At 46.9% G+C, this 21,144-nt stretch overlaps 1 protein-coding gene across 2 annotated transcripts in view; it reads right to left on the bottom strand.

The window, feature by feature from the left end:
* Window positions 1–18,786, bottom strand: part of CELF5 (CUGBP Elav-like family member 5) — an 81,977-nt gene extending 63,191 nt beyond the window's left edge. For both annotated transcript variants that reach the window (XM_053372417.1, XM_053372418.1), the window contains exon 1: window positions 18,432–18,786. In XM_053372417.1, coding sequence (XP_053228392.1) covers window positions 18,432–18,696 — 265 coding nt within the window. In that variant the 5' untranslated portion in view covers window positions 18,697–18,786. The remainder of the gene's footprint in view (window positions 1–18,431) is intronic.
* Between the last annotated feature and the right edge of the window lie 2,358 nt (window positions 18,787–21,144).

The following is a 21,144-nucleotide window of genomic DNA, read 5'->3' as shown; positions in this document are numbered from 1 at the left end:
GTGAATGGCAGGTCCAAATGATAGAATATTTACAGTTGGCCATGATGACAGGGAGAATCAGAGGATATCCGACGCAGAAGCTACATAAAGAATGGGAAACATTTAAAGATTACTTGAAAAATTACTGTGACGACAAAAATCTCCTGGCAGACCTTTGACTGATTCTTGTAAGAAGAATGTGATAAATAATCATGTACTTTGGATAAGAATTAGGAAAACAAAATAACAGCATGGTGCTGTGTGTAAAACAATCAAAATAAGTGATAGTACAACGGGTTTAATTGGAAGTCAACTTTATATTCTTTTAATTTTCTTTCTTTTCTTCTTTCTTCTTTTTTCCTGTAATGATTGGTGATGTATATACTGTATAGTTGTGTGATGTTGTATTCTATAGTATATTATGGTGTGATGTGGGATGATGTGTAATTTAATGCTCTCTGTCAAATAAAGTTAACTTTTTTAAAAAAAAGGAAAGAGGTTTAAAATAAAATTGCCAATATCATCATACAGATCTGTGGTGCAACCATGTTTGGACTGCTGTGTAAAAGAAGAAGAAGAAGAAGAAGAAGAAGAAGAAGAAGAAGAAGAAGAAGAAGAAGGGGAGGAGGAGGAGGAGGAGGAATTTATTACTTATACCCCGCCCATCTGGCTGGGCCTCCCCAGCCACTCTGGGCGGCTTCCAAAAAAATATTAAAATACAGTAATACATCAAACATTAAAAGCTTCCCTAAACAGGGCTGCCTTCAGATGTCTTCTAAAAGTCTGGTAGTTATTTTTCTCTTTGACATCTGGTGGAAGGGCATTCCACAGGGCGGGCGCCACTACCGAGAAGGCCCTCTGCCTGATTCCCTGTAACTTGGCTTCTCGCAGTGAGGGAACCGCCAGAAGGTCCTCGGAGCTGGACCTCAGCGTCCGGGTAGAATGATGGGGGTGGAGACGCTCTTTCAGATATACAGTGTACAGTTCTGGTTGCCTCCCCTCGGAAAGGATAATGTGGAGTCAGAAATAGACAACCAAAATTATCAAGGGAGTGGAGCAGTTGACTTGTGAAGAAAGGTTGCTGTGTTTGAGACTTCTTAGTTAGAGAAAAGGCAAGTACTGTAAGAGGTGACCTGGGCATGGAGAAAGCAGACAAATGGTTTTCTTCCTCTCTCATAACACTGGGACATTGATGCCAATCTCTTCTGCAAAAGGCAAGGGCATCAACCAGAATAAACAGGAAAAAGCAGCAGTAAAATGTGAATTCCGTCTCCCCTGGCACTTTTTCAAAGGCCTTCCTTGCCATTTGCCTCCTCCAACTGGCAAACAGGGGTAGACTGCTGCTGCACCAGGAGGCTCTGTGCTTATCTGCCCACAGCTAACTTCACGAGCGAGGCCTGGAACTCGCCAACAACAGCAGCAGCGCTTGTGCTCGCTGGCACTCACTGCACATGGCTCCTCCATTTAACCTTTGTACCACAGAGACGCCCACGGCACAGTGGTTTAAATTTTTAATTCTAATTAATAGGGCCCCAGAGCAATGGCACGTCAAACAAGCTGGTTGATCGGGTGTGTTTTTTTAATCGTAAGTTTGCATCTGCAACCACACAGGGAGAGGAACAGGCGGGGGGGGGCGAAATCCGTACACATCATCTCGCTCTTGTGATTATTTTTAGCCTTCAGCAGAGAGGGAAGGAGAAATAATATGTGTGGAATCTACAGAATGTATTTCTGAATCCGGCCACTCCTTCCCCCAAGAGACAGAAAAGGACGAGGAAGAGAGGGCCAGATCCTGAATGTGGAGTGGAGCCAAGACAGGCCAAAGGAATCCCTAGGTGAACACACCTTATTTTGTTCCTCTGAGCTGCTAGCTTAAGGTTCCCAGACATCCCCGTTTCCCGGGGACCGTCCCCGGATTTACAAATCAGTCCCCATAAAAAATCCACTGAAGTTGAAAAATGCAAGATAGTGCGCACCCCGGAAATGATCTCTTTCAGCTTCTGCCTTCTGGAAGAAGGTACAGGGTTATAAAGACTAGGACTAGCCGCCTGAGAAACAGTTTCTATCCAAACGCGATTTTGGTTTTAAACGCAGTATAAGGAGTCTCTAGGGATGCAGGTGGCGCTGTGGGTTAAACCACAGAGCCTAGGACTTGCCAATCAGAAGGTCGGCGGTTCAAATCCCCGTGACGGGGTGAGCTCCCATTGTTCGGTCCTTGCTCCTGCCAACCTAGCAGTTCGAAAGCACGTCAAAGTGCAAGTAGATAAATAGGTACCACTCCAGCGGGAAGGTAAACGGTGTTTCCATGCGCTGCTCTGGTTAGCCAGAAGCGGCTTAGTCATGCTGGCCACATGACCCGGAAGCTGTCTGCGGACAAACGCCGGCTCCCTCGGCCTATAGAGCGAGATGAGCGCCGCAACCCCAGGTAGTCTCCATGGGAGTATATTGTATTTAAAAATGGGGTATCAGAGTTTTTAGGTGGGCTAACCAGGTTGGGATAGCTGGGATAGCAGGCTTGTTGGGTTTGAATGTTTTATGTAGATTTTTCAATTTTGTTGTTCTGTATGGGACAATGAGGGACGCGGGTGGCGCTCTGGGTTAAACCACAGAGCCTAGGGCTTGCCGATCAGAAGGTCGGTGGTTCGAATCCCCGTGATGGGGTGAGCTCCTGTTGCTCAGTCCCAGCTCCTGCCAACCTAGCAGTTCGAAAGCATGTCAAAGTGCAAGTAGATAAGTAGGTACTGCTCCGGCGGGAAGGTAAACAGCGTTTCCGTGTGCTGCTCTGGTTCGCCAGAAGCGGCTTAGTCATGCTGGCCTCATGACCCGGAAGCTGTACGCCGGCTCCCTCGGCCAATAAAATGAGATGAGTGCCACAACCCCATAGTTGTCCGTGACTGGACCTAACGGTCAGATGTCCCTTTACCTTTAAGCAAGGAAATATTAAAAGAATCAATTGAATAATTATTAAACTAAAACAACACAACAAAATGGAAGAAGTAAAATAATAATATTATTGACATCACACATGGGAGTGGGGGGTATAGGGGAATTTATAAAAAAATTCTAATATAATATTTCTAATTGCGCTGCATTTATATACAATGGTACCTCAGGTTAAGTACGTAATTCGTTCCGGAGGTCCGTACTTAACCTGAAACTGTTCTTAACCTGAAGCACCACTTTAGCTAATGGGGCCTCCCGCTGCCGCCACGCTGCCGGAGCACGATTTTTGTTCTCATCCTGAAGCAAAGTTCTTAACCTGAAGCACTATTTCTGGGTTAGCAGAGTCTGTAACCTGAAGCGTATGTAACCTGAAGCATATGTAACCTGAGGTACCACTGTATAGCAAAGGGAAGACTATAGCAATTAGGTACATTTTAATCAAGTCAACTATGTAATAGGCCTATGTTACAAAACGAATATGGATTTTGAATTTGATGATGGTAATTCTTTTTCGGTTTTGGAATAAAGTTAATAAATAAATAAATAATATTATTATTCAACATTTTACTTGCAGAGCTTTCTCCGAAACAAACCAGAAACATCAAACGATGTATCCAAAAATATTCATACAGTATCTTAAGCTGTCCAGCACAGTCTGTAACCTGAAGCGTATGTAACCCGAGGTACCACTGTATACCTAAGAGGCCGCAGCCAGCACGCCTAGTGGCCGCTGAGAACCGTATTCTGCACAAACCTCCTGCAAAGAGGTTTGCAACACATTTCATAAGAAGTTTTTTTTGGGGGGAAGCAGCCATTGCCACCCTGTCCATTTCCGATTTCTCCGACTCAGGGATAAAATAAAACGGGGGGGGGGGAAGGATCTCCACTTCACCCGTTCCATCCACACTTCTCATTCCTCCCTCCCTGAATCCTCACCATTTCCTGAACAAGGACAGTTTGCAGACACGAGGAGTGAAACAGGTTTCCCCCCCCTCCCGGTTCCCTGTGCTTGGCGCCATCTGGGCGCCTGCGGCCCACTCACCAGCTGGAACAGGCAAAGCAGGCAGAGAGGCTTCAAGCAACCCCAAAGGAAAAAGAAAAGGAGAGGGGCAGGCATCCAGTGTATTCTACGTACCTCATTTGGGCTTAAATCAAGACTCATCTACTACAACAGGCTTCCTCAACCTCGGCCCTCCAGATGTTTTGAGACTACGGTTCCCATCATCCCTGACCACTGGTCCTGCTTGCTAGGGATCATGGGAGTTGTAGGCCAAAAACATCTGGAGGGCCGAGGCTGAGGAAGTCTGTACAGTGGTACATTGGGTTACATACGCTTCAGGTTACAGGCTCCGCTAACCCAGAAATAGTACCTCGGGTTAAGAACTTTGCTTCAGGATGAGAACAGAAATCGCATGGCGGTGGCGCGGTGGCAGTGGGAGGCCCCATTAGCTAAAGTTAAGGTTAAGAACAGTTTCAGGTTAAGAACGGACCTCCGGAACGAATTAAGTTCTTAACCCGAGGTACCACTGTACTAAGGAAATCAGCCCTAAGTGCTCACTGGAAGGACAGATCCTGAAGCTGAGGCTCCAAGACTTTGGCCACCTCATGAGAAGAGAAGACTCCCTGGAAAAGACCCTGATGTTGGGAAAGATGGAGGGCACAAGGAGAAGGGGACGACAGAGGACAAGATGGTGGGACAGTGTTCTCGAAGAGACCAGCATGAGTTTGACCAAACTGCGGGAGGCAGTGGAAGACAGGAGGGCCTGGCGTGCTCTGGTCCAGGGGGTCACGAAGAGGCGGACACAACTAAACGACTAAACAACAACAGCTTCTTGGGAGAAAAGCAATGACAAACCTAGACAGCATCTTAAAAAGCAAAGACATCACCTTGCCAACAAAGGTCCGTATAGTTAAAGCTCTGGTTTCCCCAGTAGTGATGTATGGAAGTGAGAGCTGGACCATAAAGAAGGCTGATCGCCGAAGAATGGATGCTTTTGAATTCTGGTGCCGGAGGAGACTCTTGAGAGTCCCATGGACTGCAAGCAGATCAAACCTCTCCATTCTGAAGGAAATCAGCCCTGAGTGCTCACTGGAAGGACAGATCATGAAGCTGAGGCTCCAAGACTTTGGCCATCTCATGAGAAGAGAAGACTCCCTGGAAAAGACCCTGATGTTGGGAAAGATGGAGGGCGCAAGGAGAAGGGGACGACAGAGGATGAGATGGTGGGACAGTGTTCTCAAAGCGACCAACATGTGTTTGACCAAACTGCGGGAGGCAGTGGAAGACAGGAGTGCCTGGCGTGCTCTGGTCCAGGGGGTCACGAAGAGGTGGACACGACTAAACGACTAAACAACAACACCAACACTGTACTGCACTTAGCCCTCCCTGAAAGCGGTGCCGACATTTTTAAATGCTCCAAAGTCGAGGGAGGGAGGGAGAGAAAGTGAAGCAGCAACGAGGAAAAAGCCACGAACCGCGCAGAGGATTTCACTAGAGGGGAAATTACTCATGCTTCTCCTTGCCCCAACTCCCCCCAATGCCTGCGGAACTGAGCCACGTTCAACCCACCACGTAGCGTGGCGCCCTGCCCTCAGCAGAACCAACTCCAGGCCCACGGCAGAGATATCGGTCCCTTGGCAAGCGGCTCCACAGGACAGATTGGGAGGTCCGTAGCTTGTGCTGCCAGGACCCCGGCTCTCCTCAGCCCCAGCCGGGTCAGGAAGAGGGATGGAAATGAGCCAGTGCGGCGGAACAGTTAAGAGCATAGGATGAAGGTCTGGGTTCGAATCCCCGCTCAGCCACAAAGCTCCCTGAACAACTGCCTCTCAGCCTTAACTGACCTCGCAGGGTTGTTTTGAGGGGGGACTGGGGAGGAAGGAGAGTACCGTGGGCACCACCTTGAGCTCTTTGGAGGAAAAGGTGGTTTGGAGACGCAACAAACAAATAAATCCAGTAAGCGCTTGAATCGATCTGGTTCGCACTATCCGAAACGGTCTGCGAACTCTTCCTTTGAAAGCTGCATTTCTCCGAAATTTGGCAACGCTGTTTTCCAGCCATGCAGCATTTAGAAAATAAATAATAATAATAACATAATGCATCTGTTAGGGGGAAACATGCCTGAACATGGAGATGTCAGTGAAGATAACAATACAAATTCATTTTTTTTATTTGTCTTGTGATTTAGTATATATTATTTGCATTTATATATTATTTATATTATATATATATATATATATATATATATATATATATATATATATATAATTTATATATAATATATATATCGTATATATTATTTGCATCTTGAGAAGTAGAGACGTCACCTTGACAACAAAGGTCCGTATAGTTAAAGCTATGGTTTTCCCAGTAGTGATGTATGGAAGTGAGAGCTGGACCATAAAGAAGGCTGATCGCCGAAGAATTGATGCTTTTGAATTCTGGTGCTGGAGGAGACTCTTGAGAGTCCCATGGACTGCAAGAAGATCAAACGCATCCATTCTTAAGGAAATCAGCCCTGAGTGCTCACTGGAAGGACAGATCCTGAAGCTGAGGCTCCAAGACTTTGGCCATCTCATGAGAAGAGAAGACTCCCTGGAAAAGACCCTGATGCTGGGAAAGATGGAGGGCACAAGGAGAAGGGGATGACAGAGGACGAGATGGTGGGACAGTGTTCTCGAAGCTACCAGCATGAGTTTGACCAAACTGCGGGAGGCAGTGGAAGACAGGCGTGCCTGGCGTGCTCTGGTCCAGGGGGTCACGAAGAGTCGGACACGACTAAACAACTAAACAACAACAACAACATTTGCATTTATGATTTTGTATGTAATGTTGGCTTAACACTCAAATCAGTTACTCTGCATGCTGATGTTGAGTAAATTCAACTTTTAGTGTTTTATAGCTCCTATTTTGGAAAAGCGACGTTTGTCGTTCTGATTGTTGAAAAAGTAATTTAAAAAATAAAAAACGTGTTAAGGAGAAACCACTTGCCAGAAATGGATGCACTGGTCAAAGCGGCATATTAAAAAATGTGTTCGTTAGGAGAAATCCACTCTAGGATGCTGATGAATTTTCATGAGGATTTTTTAAAAATAAAAAATAAAATCTTTTAAATCTCAAACTGCTGCAAAATGAGGAGAAGAAATGGAGAGTCAAAACTAACAGATTCTTCCATCCCTAGTTAGGGATGGTTGCAGCATTAGGCCAGGATTGCACCTTTCCTCTCTCCTGATTAAATAATAATAATAATAATAATAATAATAATAATAATAATAATAATAATTTATTTGTACCCCACCCATCTGTTGGGCTTCTTCAGCCACTCTGGGTGGCTTCCAACAAAGATCAAAAATACATTAAAATGTCACACATAAAAAAGTTCCCTAAACAGGAATGTTCTTAAATTCCTCCTGAAAGCCAATAGCGAGGGAGGGCGCCGCACCTCACGAGGGAGGGCATTCCCCAAATGAGAAAAACCCACCAAAAAAAGCCTTGTCATGGGTCAGTGCCAACTGGGCAGCCGCCAACTGGACCCCATCATCCTCTCTGCCTATCATGGGGCCTGAGACGGTGGATACAGGGAAAATATTTGGGTCCCAAGCCATTTAGAACTTCATACACTGGTACGAATGCCTTGAACTGGCAGATACCGTATTTTTCGCTCCATAAGACGCACTTTTTTCTTCCTAAAAAGTAAGGGGAAATGTCTGTGTGTCTTATGGAGCGAGTGCGTGGTCCCTGGCGCCGAATTGCCCAGGGGCAGAAAGCAGATCAGGCTTTTGTTTTTATGAAAGAGGGAAGTGGGTGTTGAAACAAAGCCACTAATTGGCAAGCGATCAGGGAGGGAGATAAGGGACGCTAGCAATAAAGGTGGCTTCCTGGGAGAGGGGAGGTAAAGACAGCAAACTTGCAAGGAGAGGAGACTAAATCAATGAGGAGAGAAATTAGAAGAAAAGGAGGAGCAAAAAACTGCTCCAGCTAAGGAAGAGACACCAAGGCAAACAGGAGGGAAGGGAGTGTTGAAAGGAAACAGCTGATCGGCAAGCGATCGGGAGGTGGATAAGGGAGGCTAGCGAAAAAGGAGGCTGCCTAGGAGGGGGGAGGTAAAAGCCCATGGATCCTCAGGATTTTTACATTGGGTCACCCCAAATTCACCATCATATCACATAGCATGTCCATAGCTACAGCCTGCACCAAAAAAACCACGCAATGGTGCAAAAACGTGGTTACAAAGCATGGATCCACATGGATCCTCAGGATTTTTGCAGTGGGCTACCCCAAACTCACCATCAAATCACATGTCTGTGGCCACAGCGTAAACCACAAAAATCATACATCCACTGTTTTGTTCAGAATATTTTTTTTTCTTGTTTTCCTCCTCTAAAAACTAGGTGCGTCTTACGGTCAGGTGCGTCTTATGGAGCGAAAAATACGGTAACACAAGGCATGGTCTCCCACCAGGCTACCCTTCTCACCAACCATGTTCTGCAAAGGCCCAGCATCCTGTTCTCACAGTGGCCAAATACCCCTAAGAACCTAGGAATCCAGATTATAATAATTATTATAATGTTAATTTTATTTGTATCCCGCCCTCCCTAGCCAAAACAGGGCTCAGAGCGGCTAACAGCAGGTAAAAATAGCAGTGTACATAAAATCGCACAGTCAATTAATTAAAATACATTCTAGAATCAGTTCAGAATCAAATTAATGGCAACCATTGGGCTAGAGTTCTATGAGGATTACCAAAGGACTGTGCCTTGGCCAAAGGCCTGGCAGAACAGCTCTGTCTTGCAGGCCCTGTGGAAAGATGTCAAGTCCTGCAGGGCCCTAGTCTCTTGTGACAGAGCATTCCACCAGATGGGGGCCACGACCGAAAAGGCCCTGGCTCTGGTTGAGGCCAGCCTAACCTCCCTGTGGCCTGGGACCTCCAAGATGTTTTTGTTTGAAGACTGTAAGGTCCTCCGTGGGACATACCAGGAGAGGTGGTCCCGTAGACGCAAGGGTCCTAGGCTGTATAGGGCTTTAAAGGTTAAAACCAGCACCTTCAACTTGATCCTGCACTCCACCGGGAGCCAGTGCAGCTGGTATAGCACTGGGTGAATGTGATAGACTATCTCTGGACTGGGAGGTTCCGTCAGAGCCCATTAGGGGGAACCCGCAAGCAGTATCCGAGCACAAGAGCCACTCTCTCCCCTCCTGTGGTTTCTGGAGACTGGTATTCAGAAGCATGGCTGACTCCAACTGTGCACTGAAGACAGCCTTCAAGGGCAGCCCCACGCAGAGCATTGCAGTAGTCTAAGCAGGAAGTCCTTAGAGCAGGGGTCCCCAAACTAAGGTCCGCGGGCCGGATAAGGCCCGAGGGACTCGTTTATCCGGCTGGCGGCAACCCCCGCCGCCCACTCTTACCGGTGCTGCACTGCGCCGCTGCCCACTTCCAGGTCGGAGGAGCACCGGAAATAGCTTGTGCGCATGCGCAAGCGTTATTTGCGCATGCATAAGTGTTATTTCCGGTGCACATCCGGGTCGGAGGAGGCCCGTGCACATGAGCACAAGCTATTTCCGGTGCTCCTCCGACCCGGAAGTGTGCCAAGAGAAATGCCAGTTCATTTCATATGAGATTCAGTTCCTACGAGATTGGTCTAGGATTTAAATATGTTAAGGATAGGAATTAAGATGTTTAAAGCCAGAATAGAAGGAATGAAAGATGTTAAGTGATCAAGATAATTTTTCTTTGAGAAGATAGATTTTGGAAAACTGTTAAAATGATATATAATGAGGCGAAAGATTTATACGATCTGAAGAGAAACCAGAGTCAAATACTATGTTTATGAAGATGGATGGTACTTAATTTTAATTAATTAAGTGGTAATATGTTGTATGTATCTTTTTCCTCTTTTTCTTTTCTTTTTTGTTTCTCTTTATTATTGTTAATCTTTTCTTTCTTTACTATGTTTATCTACTGAAAATAATAAATATTATTGGGGGGGAAATATAGAATGATATATAATGAAATTCAACCAGGAGGATTTGAGGAAGTCACTTAACAATGTTACCAAGATTGGTTTAATTACAATTAGGATGTATGTTTGTTTGTTTTAAAAAAAATTGGGGGGGGGATTAATTTAAAAATTTGGGGGGGGGAGGAGAAATGCCAGTTCATTTTTGGGCCCAATTCAAAGTTCTCACAGTAGTATTTAAAGCCCTGAACGACTCAGGCCCCAAATTCCGAAGGAGACCGCCTCCTTCCCTACAGACCCCCTTGGATGCTAAGCTCGGATTGTAAATTGTTTTAGGCTGTTTTCGATTTTGCATTTTAATTGCTGGGACCATAGGGTGGAGGCGGGAAATAAAAATATATCCTTGTTGCAGCGGGTTGGGCTAGATGACCCATGGGTTCCCATCCAGCTCTACACTTCTGTGATCCTATGGCCATCATCGTCTCTGCCCCCGACCCTGTAGCCATCCCTCCGGCACAGCACAGACGGAAAGCTCTATTGGGGAAAGGCTCACGCTCTTTGCTTAAGTCGCTTTGCAAAAACACCCTATGAATGTTTTTTTTTTTTAATGCATATAGTTCTGGATGGATTATATGGATTAAATGCCTATAAGGCGAGATTCTCTGGAGCTGCTGTGCGCATGGATAACTCCTCTTTATCTCTCTCTCACACACAGAGACACATGCCATTTCTCAGAAACCAACAAGACATATACTCCACAGGGTTGCTTTGCAAGAGACTCTCCAGATGTTGCCACATGAAGTTCCCATCATCCCTGACCAGCTGCTTGTGGCTCTTGGAAACTGAAGAGCAGCAAACACCTGGAAGATGTTATCAAGACTGCCTCTGAACAAGGGTCAATCGCCTTTTCAGCCCTCATTTGCAATTTTAAAACCTGGATTATTTGTCTCTGATCACTAGCCTTTTCAAGCAATGTTTGTTTAGAAATGCAGGTTGCTAAGGCTGGTGAGAACATTGTATACTCCTGTAGGGAGTGTGTGTGTGTTTTTTACATATCTCTTTGGAAGACAGGCGAACTACGTAATGCCAATGTACTAGAAGAAGCAAAGATCACAAGTGTTGAAGCAATGATTCTTCAACATCAACTTCGTTAGACTGGCCATGTTTTTCGGATGCCTGATTATCGTCTGCCAAAGCAACTACTCTATTCCGAACTTAAAAGTGGAAAGCGTAATGCTGGTGGTCAACAAAAGAGGTTCAAAGACTCTCTCAAGGCAAATCTTTAAAAATGTACAGTGGTACCTCAGGCTAAGTACTTAATTCGTTCTGGACGTACCACTGTAGTATAAACATCGACAACTGGCAAACACTGGCCTGCAAGCGCTCCAGCTGGAGAACAGCCTTTACCAAAGGTGTCATGGGCTTTGGAGACATTAGAACTCAAGACAAAAGGGTTGTTGTTGTTGTTGTTGTTTAGTCGTTTAGTCGTGTCCGACTCTTCGTGACCCCATGGACCAGAGAACGCCAGGCACCTCTGTCCTCCACTGCCTCCCGCAGTTTGGTCAAACTCATGCTGGTAACCTCGAAAACACTATCCAACCATCTCGTCCTCTGTCGCCCCCTTCTCCTTGTGCCCTCCATCTTCCCCAACATCAGGGTCTTCTCCAGGGAGTCTTCTCTTCTCATGAGGTGGCCAAAGTACTGGAGCCTCAGCTTCACAATCTGTCCTTCCAGTGAGCACTCAGGGCTGATTTCCTTCAGAACGGAGAGGTTTGATCTTCTTGCAGTCCATGGGACTCTCAAGAGTCTCCTCCAGCACCATAATTCAAAAGCATCAATTCTTCGGCGATCAGCCTTCTTTATGGTCCAGCTCTCACTTCCATACATCACTACTGGGAAAACCATAGCTTTAACTATACGAACCTTTGTTGGCAAGGTGATGTCTCTACTTCTCAAGATGCTGTCTAGGCCTGTTATTGCCCTTCTCCCAAGAAGCAGGCGTCTTTTAATTTCGTGACTGCTGTCACCATCTGCAGTGATCATGGAGCCCAAGAAAGTAAAATCTCTCACTGCCTCCATTTCTTCCCCTTCTATTTGCTAGGAGGTGATGGGACCAGTGGCCATGATCTTCGTTTTATTGATGTTGAGCTTCAGACCATATTTTGCGCTCTCCTCTTTCACCCTCATTAAAAGGTTCTTTAATTCCTCCTCACTTTCTGCCATCAAGGTTGTGTCATCTGCATATCTGAGGTTGTTGATAAAGGGAGAACTGTGCTAAGAGGAAGGCACGTTTGGCCTTCCAAATCAACTCCTGTCCAGAAACCTATGTACCCACTGTGGAAGGACATGTGGATCCAGAATTGGCCTCCACAGTCCTTATGGATTCACTGTTAAGACCGTGTTCATGGAAGACAATCTTACTAGGCTATGAGGGATCGCCAAAGAAGAAGAAGAAAAAGAAGAAGTGTGTGTTTTAATACAATTACCGTAATTTTTGCTCCTTAAGACTCACATTTTCCCTCCTAAAAAGTAAGGGGAAATGTGTGTGCGTCTTATGGAGCGAATGCAGGCTGCGCAGCTATCCCAGAAGCCAGAACAGCAAGAGAGATTGCTGCTTTCACTGCGCAGCGATCCCTCTTGCTGTTCTGGCTTCTGAGATTCAGAATATTTTTTCTTCTTCTTTTCCTCCTCCAAAAACTAGGTGCGTCTTACGGTTTGGTGCGTCTTATGGAGCTAAAAATACGGTGCCTGTTTACGCAGAATGCAATCGACTCTATAGAATGTAGAGCCTAAGCCCATAAAAAAAGCCTTTTGGATCAGACTAGTGGCCCATCTCGTTCTCACAATGGCCAACCAGATGCCCCCACAAGGAGGGCCTGAGCACAACATTAACTCTCCCCACTTGCTGTGTCCAGCAACTGGTCATCCAAAGCATCTCTGCCTCCAACTGTGGAGCCGCAGCAGAGCCATCAATGACCTTGTCTTCCACAAATTCATCGGATCCTGAGAAAGCAGAGAGATGGGGTTCCTGCAGAGCTCTAGATGTTTTGGGAGCCCAACTCCCAGCATCCAGCTTGGCCAACGTCCAGTAAGATGGAGAGTTATAGACCATCAACATTGGGGGCGGGTCAAAGGTTCCCCATCCCTGACGTAGGGGATGGAGATACTGGCAGGCCTACATTTTTGGGGTACCCTGAAGCTTGAACGGTCATGGGAACCCCAGTGCAACCAGCAACAAGGTCTGGGTGACTACTGTTATCCTCTTTGTTTTTGTTTTTTTAAATAAATGTTTATTGAAATTTTACAAATCAAAAAGTTCATCCTTTCACATAGATCAATCCATTAGATAAAGGCCACAGAAAAAACAAAAAACAAGAATACATAACAAAAAAGAAGAAGAGAAAAAAGAAAAATCCACTTTTTAAATTAAAAATTTCCATGTCCCTCTGTCCTGACCTCCTCACATCTCTCTTTTTTGTGTTCCTCTTTATTCCAAATCAAAATCAGCAAGTTCAAACCCTTATTCAAACCATCCTTAAAATTATATTTTTCTAGTTATTATGTCCCAAATTTCCCTTATCTTAGCCCATTCCTCATCTTATATACTATGACATAATATTATTCCGTTCATAACCCCCTTCTCCTTTTTAAAATTCTTCTTTTCATTCACTTTTAACCAAATCCCACATGCCCTGTTACCTTCACTTCCCACATCATGTTAACACTCAAACATTTTGCAATATTTTTGTAAATAGTCCTTAAACTTTTTCCAGTCCTGTTCCATCAGTTCTTCTCCCTGGTCACGGATTCTGCCGGTCATTTCTGCCATCTCCATGTAGTCGATCACTTGCATCTGCCACTCTTCCACGGTGGGTAGATCTTGTGTCTACTGTTATCCTCTTTGGTGCGTTTGCTCCACAACACATTGCCACTTTTTTTATTTAAAAAAAATAATAGCTACCACATCTCAGATTTTGATTAAAATTGTTGTACTGGATTATCTCACATGCCAAAACCACTGGAGTCAATAAAAACTCCCCCTGTCTTGTAGTTTTCGAGGTCTGCTCAGTTGGTAGAGAAGGAGAACTCAAGGGTTTGAGCAAAATATTCCTGCATTGCTGAAAGTTGGACTAGATGACCCTCGTAGTCCCTTCCACGCTTCTATGGGGGTGTAATTTAGGGAAATGTCATATATGTGCATGATGCATTTTTTAAAAGCAATTTTTTAAAGCAGTATGGGGCCCTCAACCTTAAGCTTCTTTAGTTTCATAGAAGGTTTGTCCCTGGATGAAGAAGACTCTATGTTTCTTCTTCAGTAGGATCCTCTCAGGGCTCCCAGTGAGGTCGCAGAATCAAACAATTGCGTTCCCCACGCAGCTTGAGACATCATCATCATCATACGGTGGTGCCTTGGTTCTCAAACATCGAAAACCCAGAAGTAAGTGTTCCAGTTTTCGAGTGTTTTTCGGAAGCCGAACATCCAATATGGCCGTCAGCTATTGTTTTCGAGGTTCCTGCACCTATCAGAAGCTGCACCTTGGTTTTCGAACATTTTGGAAGTCAAACAGACTTCCAGAATGGATTACGTTTGGTGCTTTTGTTTTTGCTATTTATTCTGCATTTTTGTTTTTGAGGCTTTTTCAGTACAGCTACTGATTGATTGATTGATTGATTGCGTGACTGCGGAAATGGATAAAAGCCCCCCATCCAAACAATGACTAACATCAGTGAAGGTAAGAATTTTTTTATATATATCATCTACAATACCGTCTTATTTATTTTACAGTACAGTACATTGATTATTGCTTTCATTTTATGGATCAATGCTCTCGTTCAGTAGTAAAATTCATGTCAAATTGCTGTTTTAGGGGTTGTTTTTAAAAGTCTGGAACGGATTAATCTGTTTTGCATTACTTTCTATGGGAAAGCGCGCCTTGGTTTTGGAACGCTTTGGTTTTGGAACAGACTTCCGGAACAGATTAAGTTGGAGAACCAAGGGACCACTGTAATAATGTTGAGAACCCCCAACCAGTGGCTGTCTAGCCCCCCACCTGAAGACCTCTTCCTGAGCGAGAGACCACCCACCCCACTGGGTCACCAACTCAATCATCAAACTCCTCCTGCCAATGTCGTTCATCCCCGTGGCCAGCCAAAGCCGCCATTGAGTCATTCCTTCCAAACACACAACCAAAATCTACCCTCCTGACTCTTGAGCCCATTAGACATTCTCGTGGGCAACAGAGAACAGGAGACATTCTCCTTCCACCAAACGGCATGTTCTAATCGTCCCTCCACATACAATACCAGCTAAACAATTCTGTGTTTCCTCCCAGGAGAGAAGGAGAAGGGGGCTCCGTTCAGTGGCAAGACACCTGTTGGCTTTGCGGGTCCAGCTCTCAACATCACCAGGCAGGGCTCCCTTTGAAACCCCACAGGGATGCTGTTGGCCAAGCTACCGTATTTTTTGCTCTCTAAGACTCACTTTTCCCCTCCTAAAAAGTAAGGGGAAATGTGTGTGCGTCTTATGGAGCGAATGCAGGCTGCGCAGCTGTCTCAGAAGCCAGAACAGGAAGAGGGATTGCTGCTTTCGCTGCGCAGCGATCCCTCTTGCTGTTCTGGCTTCTGAAATTCAGAATATTTTTTTTCTTGTTTTCCTCCTCCAAAAACTAGGTGCGTCTTGTGGTCTGGTCCATCTTATAGAGCAAAAAATACGGTAGATGGACCAATGGGCTGACTCAGTACAAAGCAGCTACCAATTTTTGAGGGTTTCTGCTGCATCATGAGGACTGGAAACTTACATTATTATTAGGGGAAGAACCACCAGGTTTTTTACATGTAAAAGGTCCCAGTTTCGATCCCAAGCATCTCCAGGAAGGGCTGGAATAAGACCCCTGCCCAGGCACCCTGGAGAGCGGCTGCCACTCATTGTATAGGGACCCCTGACCGTTAGGTCCAGTCGTGGCTGACTCTGGGGTTGCAGCGCTCATCTCGCTTTCCTGGCCGAGGGAGCCAGCGTACAGCTTCCAGGTCATGTGGCCAGCAGGACTAAGCCGCTTCTGGCGAACCAGAGCAGTGCACGGAAACGCCGTTCACCTTCCCGCCGGAGTGGTACCTATTTATCTACTTGCACTTTGACGTGCTTTCGAACTGCTAGGTTGGCAGGAGCAGGGACTGAGCAACGGGAGCTCACCCCGTGGCGGAGATTCGAACCGCCGACCTTCCGATTGGCAAGCCCTAGGCTCTGTGGTTTTACCCACAGCGCCACCCGCGTCCCACCAGTCATTGTAGATAGTGCTAATATGGATGGGCCCACATAAGAACAGAAGAAGGCCCTGCTGGATCAGGCCAATGGCCCCACCTAGACTAATAATAATAATAATAATTTTTATTTATACCCCGCCCTCCCCAGCCAAGGCCGGGCTCAGGGCAGCTAACAAGCAATAATAAAAATAAGTTGAGTGAATACAACTTAAAAACAAAATTAAAATACAACATTAATATATTGAAACATTAAAATATTAAAATGTAGCCTCATCGCAGGAGGAGAAAGGAAAAGAAAAAAGAAAGAGGGGGAGGGAATCAAATTGGCTCCAAGCCAAAGGCCAGGCAGAACAACTCTGTCTTACAGGCCCTGCGGAAAGAAATCAGATCCTGCAGGGCCCTGGTCTCATGAGGCAGAGCGTTCCACCAGTCCGGAGCCAGTGCTGAAAAGGCCCTGGCTCTGGTTGAGGCTAATCTGACTTCCTTAGGGCCCAGGACCTCTAGGGTGTTGCTATTTATGGACCTTGAGGCTCTCAAGACTAGTATCCTGTTCTCACAATGGCCAGTGCAAAATCCACAAGATTTGACCACAAGACCTCACTCCTTTCCTGTGGTTTCTGGAAACCCTTCCAGTCCGACTTAAGCCCGCCGCAAAGCGCGTCACGCAAAAATTGGCCACAGGCAGGTGCAGGCGCAAGACCACGTGCCTCTTGAAAGTAACACACAAACCAACAAGGTGATTCAGTCTCGCCCCTGGAAAGTTTGGGGCGGGGAACCTGCCGTTTTGCAGAGTTTGCCGCTGGTCTCCGATTCCCCCCAGCCCCCCAGCTCCCCCCCCCATGGGATAGTCAAGGGTCAGGGATGATTCCAACCTTGTTCGGAGGGTCCACCTGAGGTAAGGGCCAGCTTAGGCCCACAGGCCTTCAACTATCTGCAACAAAACATTGCCGTTTCCGTACATCGCGAGGCAGCAACAGGCCAGGATTCGCCACTGACTGTGCTGTCCACACGTAGCCCCATCTCAATGCCTTTTGGGGGGGGGATATTTGTTTTCAAGCACATATAACACACACACACACACACAGCCCACCCCTCTCTCATACACACTATGGGTTTGCATCTGCCAGTGACCCATGAAATGTTAAAGGCACCCAAGACCTTTCGTCTGGAAGTTTAAATGCTGGGGAGCAATTGCAGGCAGCTTTTAGGGTCTAGCCTCAGAGAAGGCGGTCAAGAGCCATTTTGGTTAGCATAGCATGCATATATATATATATATATTTGTGCCCCCCACCCCAGTGTTCCTGTCAAAAGCCTTTTTTTCCAGAAAATGAAAAGGGAGTAAAGGAAACAGGGGGTGGAGGTGGGGGAAGGTCCCTGAAGGGTAGAAACACACCATAAATGATATGAAAATGGGCTTTTTTTTAGGACGGGGTGGTGGTGCTGGTGGTGGGTGAGTTTTGGATGGAGGGTGTGGGAAGAGAAATGGGGAGGTGTCTGGGAATGGGGTCTGGAAAGAACAGGAGGAAAGGAAGAGAAAATGCACAGAGGAGGAGATAGGGGGGAGGGAAGCCATATAGGCTCCAAGGCTCCTGAATGAGCACCTCCCCACCCCCACCCCCCCAGTTTAACCTGCAAGGAGGTGGGTCACACAGGTGTCCAGGCAAGAGAAGGTGAGAGGATGCCAGCACCAGCCTTGAAGCTCGGGCTAGCAGTGGGCCTGGGAACAGAGTGAGGTGCTTTTGGAGGCTGATCTGGTGATGGGTTAAGGGGAGGGAAATTGGGGGGGGTGAAAGGGAGGAAGGGGGCTAATGGAGCAGAATGAGAAAGAGAGAGCCTGCGGGGGGGGGCGCCATTAAAGAGCAGATGGAATAAAACACAACTATATAAGGGGTTTATAGAGCAGCAAAAAAAAAAAAAATAGGGGGGGGGAGAGAAACAGGCTTGATGTGGAGAGCTAAGGGTGAGACGATGAGCAAAACGCTTCCCGCCCCCGCTTCACCTGCCCGCCCAGATAGAATGAAGATTATTGTTTTAAGGGAGGGAGGTGTAAAAGAATGGATGGAGGGAAATATTGCATGCAGGGTGGGAGAAAGTGGTGGGGTGGATGAAAATGACAGGATGGAGAATGTAGTGGGGGCGGGTGGAGAGATTGGTAGAAAGGGAAGAAAAGGTTGAGCAGGATGGATTAGGCGGGGGGGGGAATAGGGTGCGCGAGGGAGAGGAGCGGAGAGGAAAGGCGAGCGGGCAACAGAAGGGGAGAGAGAAAAGGATGGATTAAAAACATAAGGGCGCACCTTTGTGCATGCCAGTGTACCGGTCCTTCAGCACCGTCAGCTCGTAGATCTGCCCGAACTGCTCGAAGAGGGGCTTGAGGTCCTTCTCCTCGAGGTTCCGGGGGATCTGCCCCACAAAGAGCTTGATAGCATCTAGGTCCTTCATGCCCTCGGGCTCAGAGATGCTGCCGCCGCCGCCGCTGCCGCCGCTGCTCATGGGGGAGGCGCGGGGCGGTTGCTGGGATTGCGCCTTCCGCCTGGGCTCGCTCGCCGGCAGTCTGGCCATCCCCCGAGCCCCCAGCGCGGGCTGCGCAGTGGAGGATGCTGCGAGAAGGAAGGAGGCGGCGGCGCGCAAGATGCCACTGGAGGGGGAAAAGGATGCTGCCGAGCGCAGCATCAGGACCACAAAAAGCAGCTGCTGGGCAGCGACACCGCCTGGCCGTTCCAGGGAAGTGCAGGGGGGGTTTCGGGGAGCTTAAAAGCGGGGTGCTACTGGGAGCGGGATTGGGAGCTTGGAAGCGTGGCGCGGGGGGGGGGAGGACGGGGGGTTATGTCCCAAACTAGGCAGGGCTGCAAAGGCAAATATTATTAACCCAACGAACCGGGAAGGGGAGGGCAAAAAAGGATGCAACAAGGTGTTTGGTGAATTTGAAGAACCGCTTTGTTGAATTAAACAAAGGATGCAATTCAGCCAGGAACCTGTTCCTTAAAGTAGACAGATCCACACACACACACACCGCCATGCTTTTTTGCTCCCCCATCAGCTGCCAAAATAGACTGCCTTTACCCTCGGAGGTTCTGTTATAAATACTTTTAGACGCACATAAAGGGTCAAGGCGATGTGTTGCCGTCCAAATGTTGTTAGACTACCGTTCCCATCATCCCTGACCACCAGCCAGGCTGACAGGGGCTGACGGGAGCTGGAGTCTAGCAAAATCTCGATGGGCCACCAGTTCTCTGAAGCGGGGATTGTGAAGTCAGTAACAGCCATTATTGGTTACTAATCACATTTATTTTTAGCAAAACGCCTCTTTGCATTTGTTAAATCCTCCCAGGGTGATTATTTTCTGGGATTTGTTTCCAAAGAACCGCAAGCACATGCACACACACGCACACAATCTCAGGAGCGGTTATATTTATTCGCTAACCACAACCACGTTTTGTGTGATCCCTCTCTCACACTCACACTACCACAGCAAATCTCAAAGTGATTTTTCAAAGTAGCTTGTCTCTTAGAATTTCTGGATAGCTGCGTCGATTGGCAGAATGACTGCCTTCAAGTTGAACCACTGTTCAGTAGACAGGGAAATCCCTGAGTAGCAGAGAGAGAGGGGGGAAAATATTGGTTAATTGTTCGCAGGAGATACCCACCAAGGGTGAAATTAAGAATTTCCTTCCGTCAGCTGTGCAAGATAACCTTTTGTTCCTTTTCTCAAAGTTTTGAACCTGCTCCTATTTCTACATTTAGTCAGGTTGCGAAGAAAGAAAGAAAGAAAGAAAGAAAGAAAGAAAGAAAGAAAGAAAGAAAGAAAGAAAGATTGTGGACTAGAATCATCGCGAGGCACAGTTGGTGGGTGAGTCAAACCCTGTGCCCTGGCGCCACCTCGAGGCCACACAATTTTATACCTCTCCTCCCAGGTTTCGCATTGCCAGTCTTCTAGAATCTAGCGTTTCAGGTAGGTAGCCGTGTTGGTCTGACGCAGTCGAAATTAAAAATAAAAAAAATTATCCAGTAGCACCTTAGAGACCAACTAAGTTTGTTCTGGGTACAAACTTAGTTGGTCTCTAAGGTGCTAGTGGACAATTTTTAAATTTTTAATTTATATCACCAACCTTGTCGAAGATCTACCAGAAACTTTCCCCTGGAGAAGGGAAACGCCATCGTACCAAAGCTGGAATCCAGGGGTACCTGCCTACTTTAATAAAATATTGGGGGCGGAGGTAAGTCCCCCCCCCCACATAATGGATCACAAGATGCAGTGCATGCACACCATTTGAATGGCAATGTTCATTAATGGGGGGGAAAGCCCCCTTAAATATTTTATTGGGGGGGCGAAGGAACCTTGGCCCTAGGAGTTGGCTCCTAGGCTTGACCCCATTCTGGCAAGAGGGAGGCACAGAAGGCGAGTGGCCCCCGTGTCCGAGGAACTGGTCAGTCGCCTACTGTGGATGGGTTTGTTGTTGTTGTTGTTTAGTCGTGTCCGACTCTTCGTCACCCCCTGGACCAGAGCACGCCAGGCCCTCCTGTCTTCCACTGCCTCCCACAGTTTGGTCAAACTCATGTTCGTAGCTTCGAGAACGCTGTCCCACCATCTCGTCCTCTGTCGTCCCCTTCTCCTTGTGCCCTCCATCTTTCCCAACATCAGGGTCTTTTCCAGGGAGTCTTCTCTTCTCATGAGGTGGCCAAAGTCTTGGAGCCTCAGCTTCAGGATCTGTCCTTCCAGTGAGCACTCAGGGCTGATTTCCTTCAGAATAGAGAGGTTTGATCTTCTTGCAGTCCATGGGACTCTCAAGAGTCTCATCCAGCACCATAATTCAAAAGCATCAATTCTTCGGCGATCAGCTTTCTTCATGGTCCAGCTCTCACTTCCATACATTACTACCGGGAAAACCATGGCTTTAACTATACGGACCTATTTTGGCAAAGGTCCTTTGTGGATGGGTTTACCTTCCAGTATGTAGCCTGGAGACGCTTCTGGATCCGGTTCTATCCCTGATCTGCAGGGTTGGGGAT

Source organism: Podarcis raffonei, chromosome 18 (assembly GCF_027172205.1).
Source record: "Podarcis raffonei isolate rPodRaf1 chromosome 18, rPodRaf1.pri, whole genome shotgun sequence".
Lineage (NCBI taxonomy): Eukaryota > Metazoa > Chordata > Lepidosauria > Squamata > Lacertidae > Podarcis > Podarcis raffonei.
This window is presented reverse-complemented; position numbering and strand designations above follow the sequence as displayed.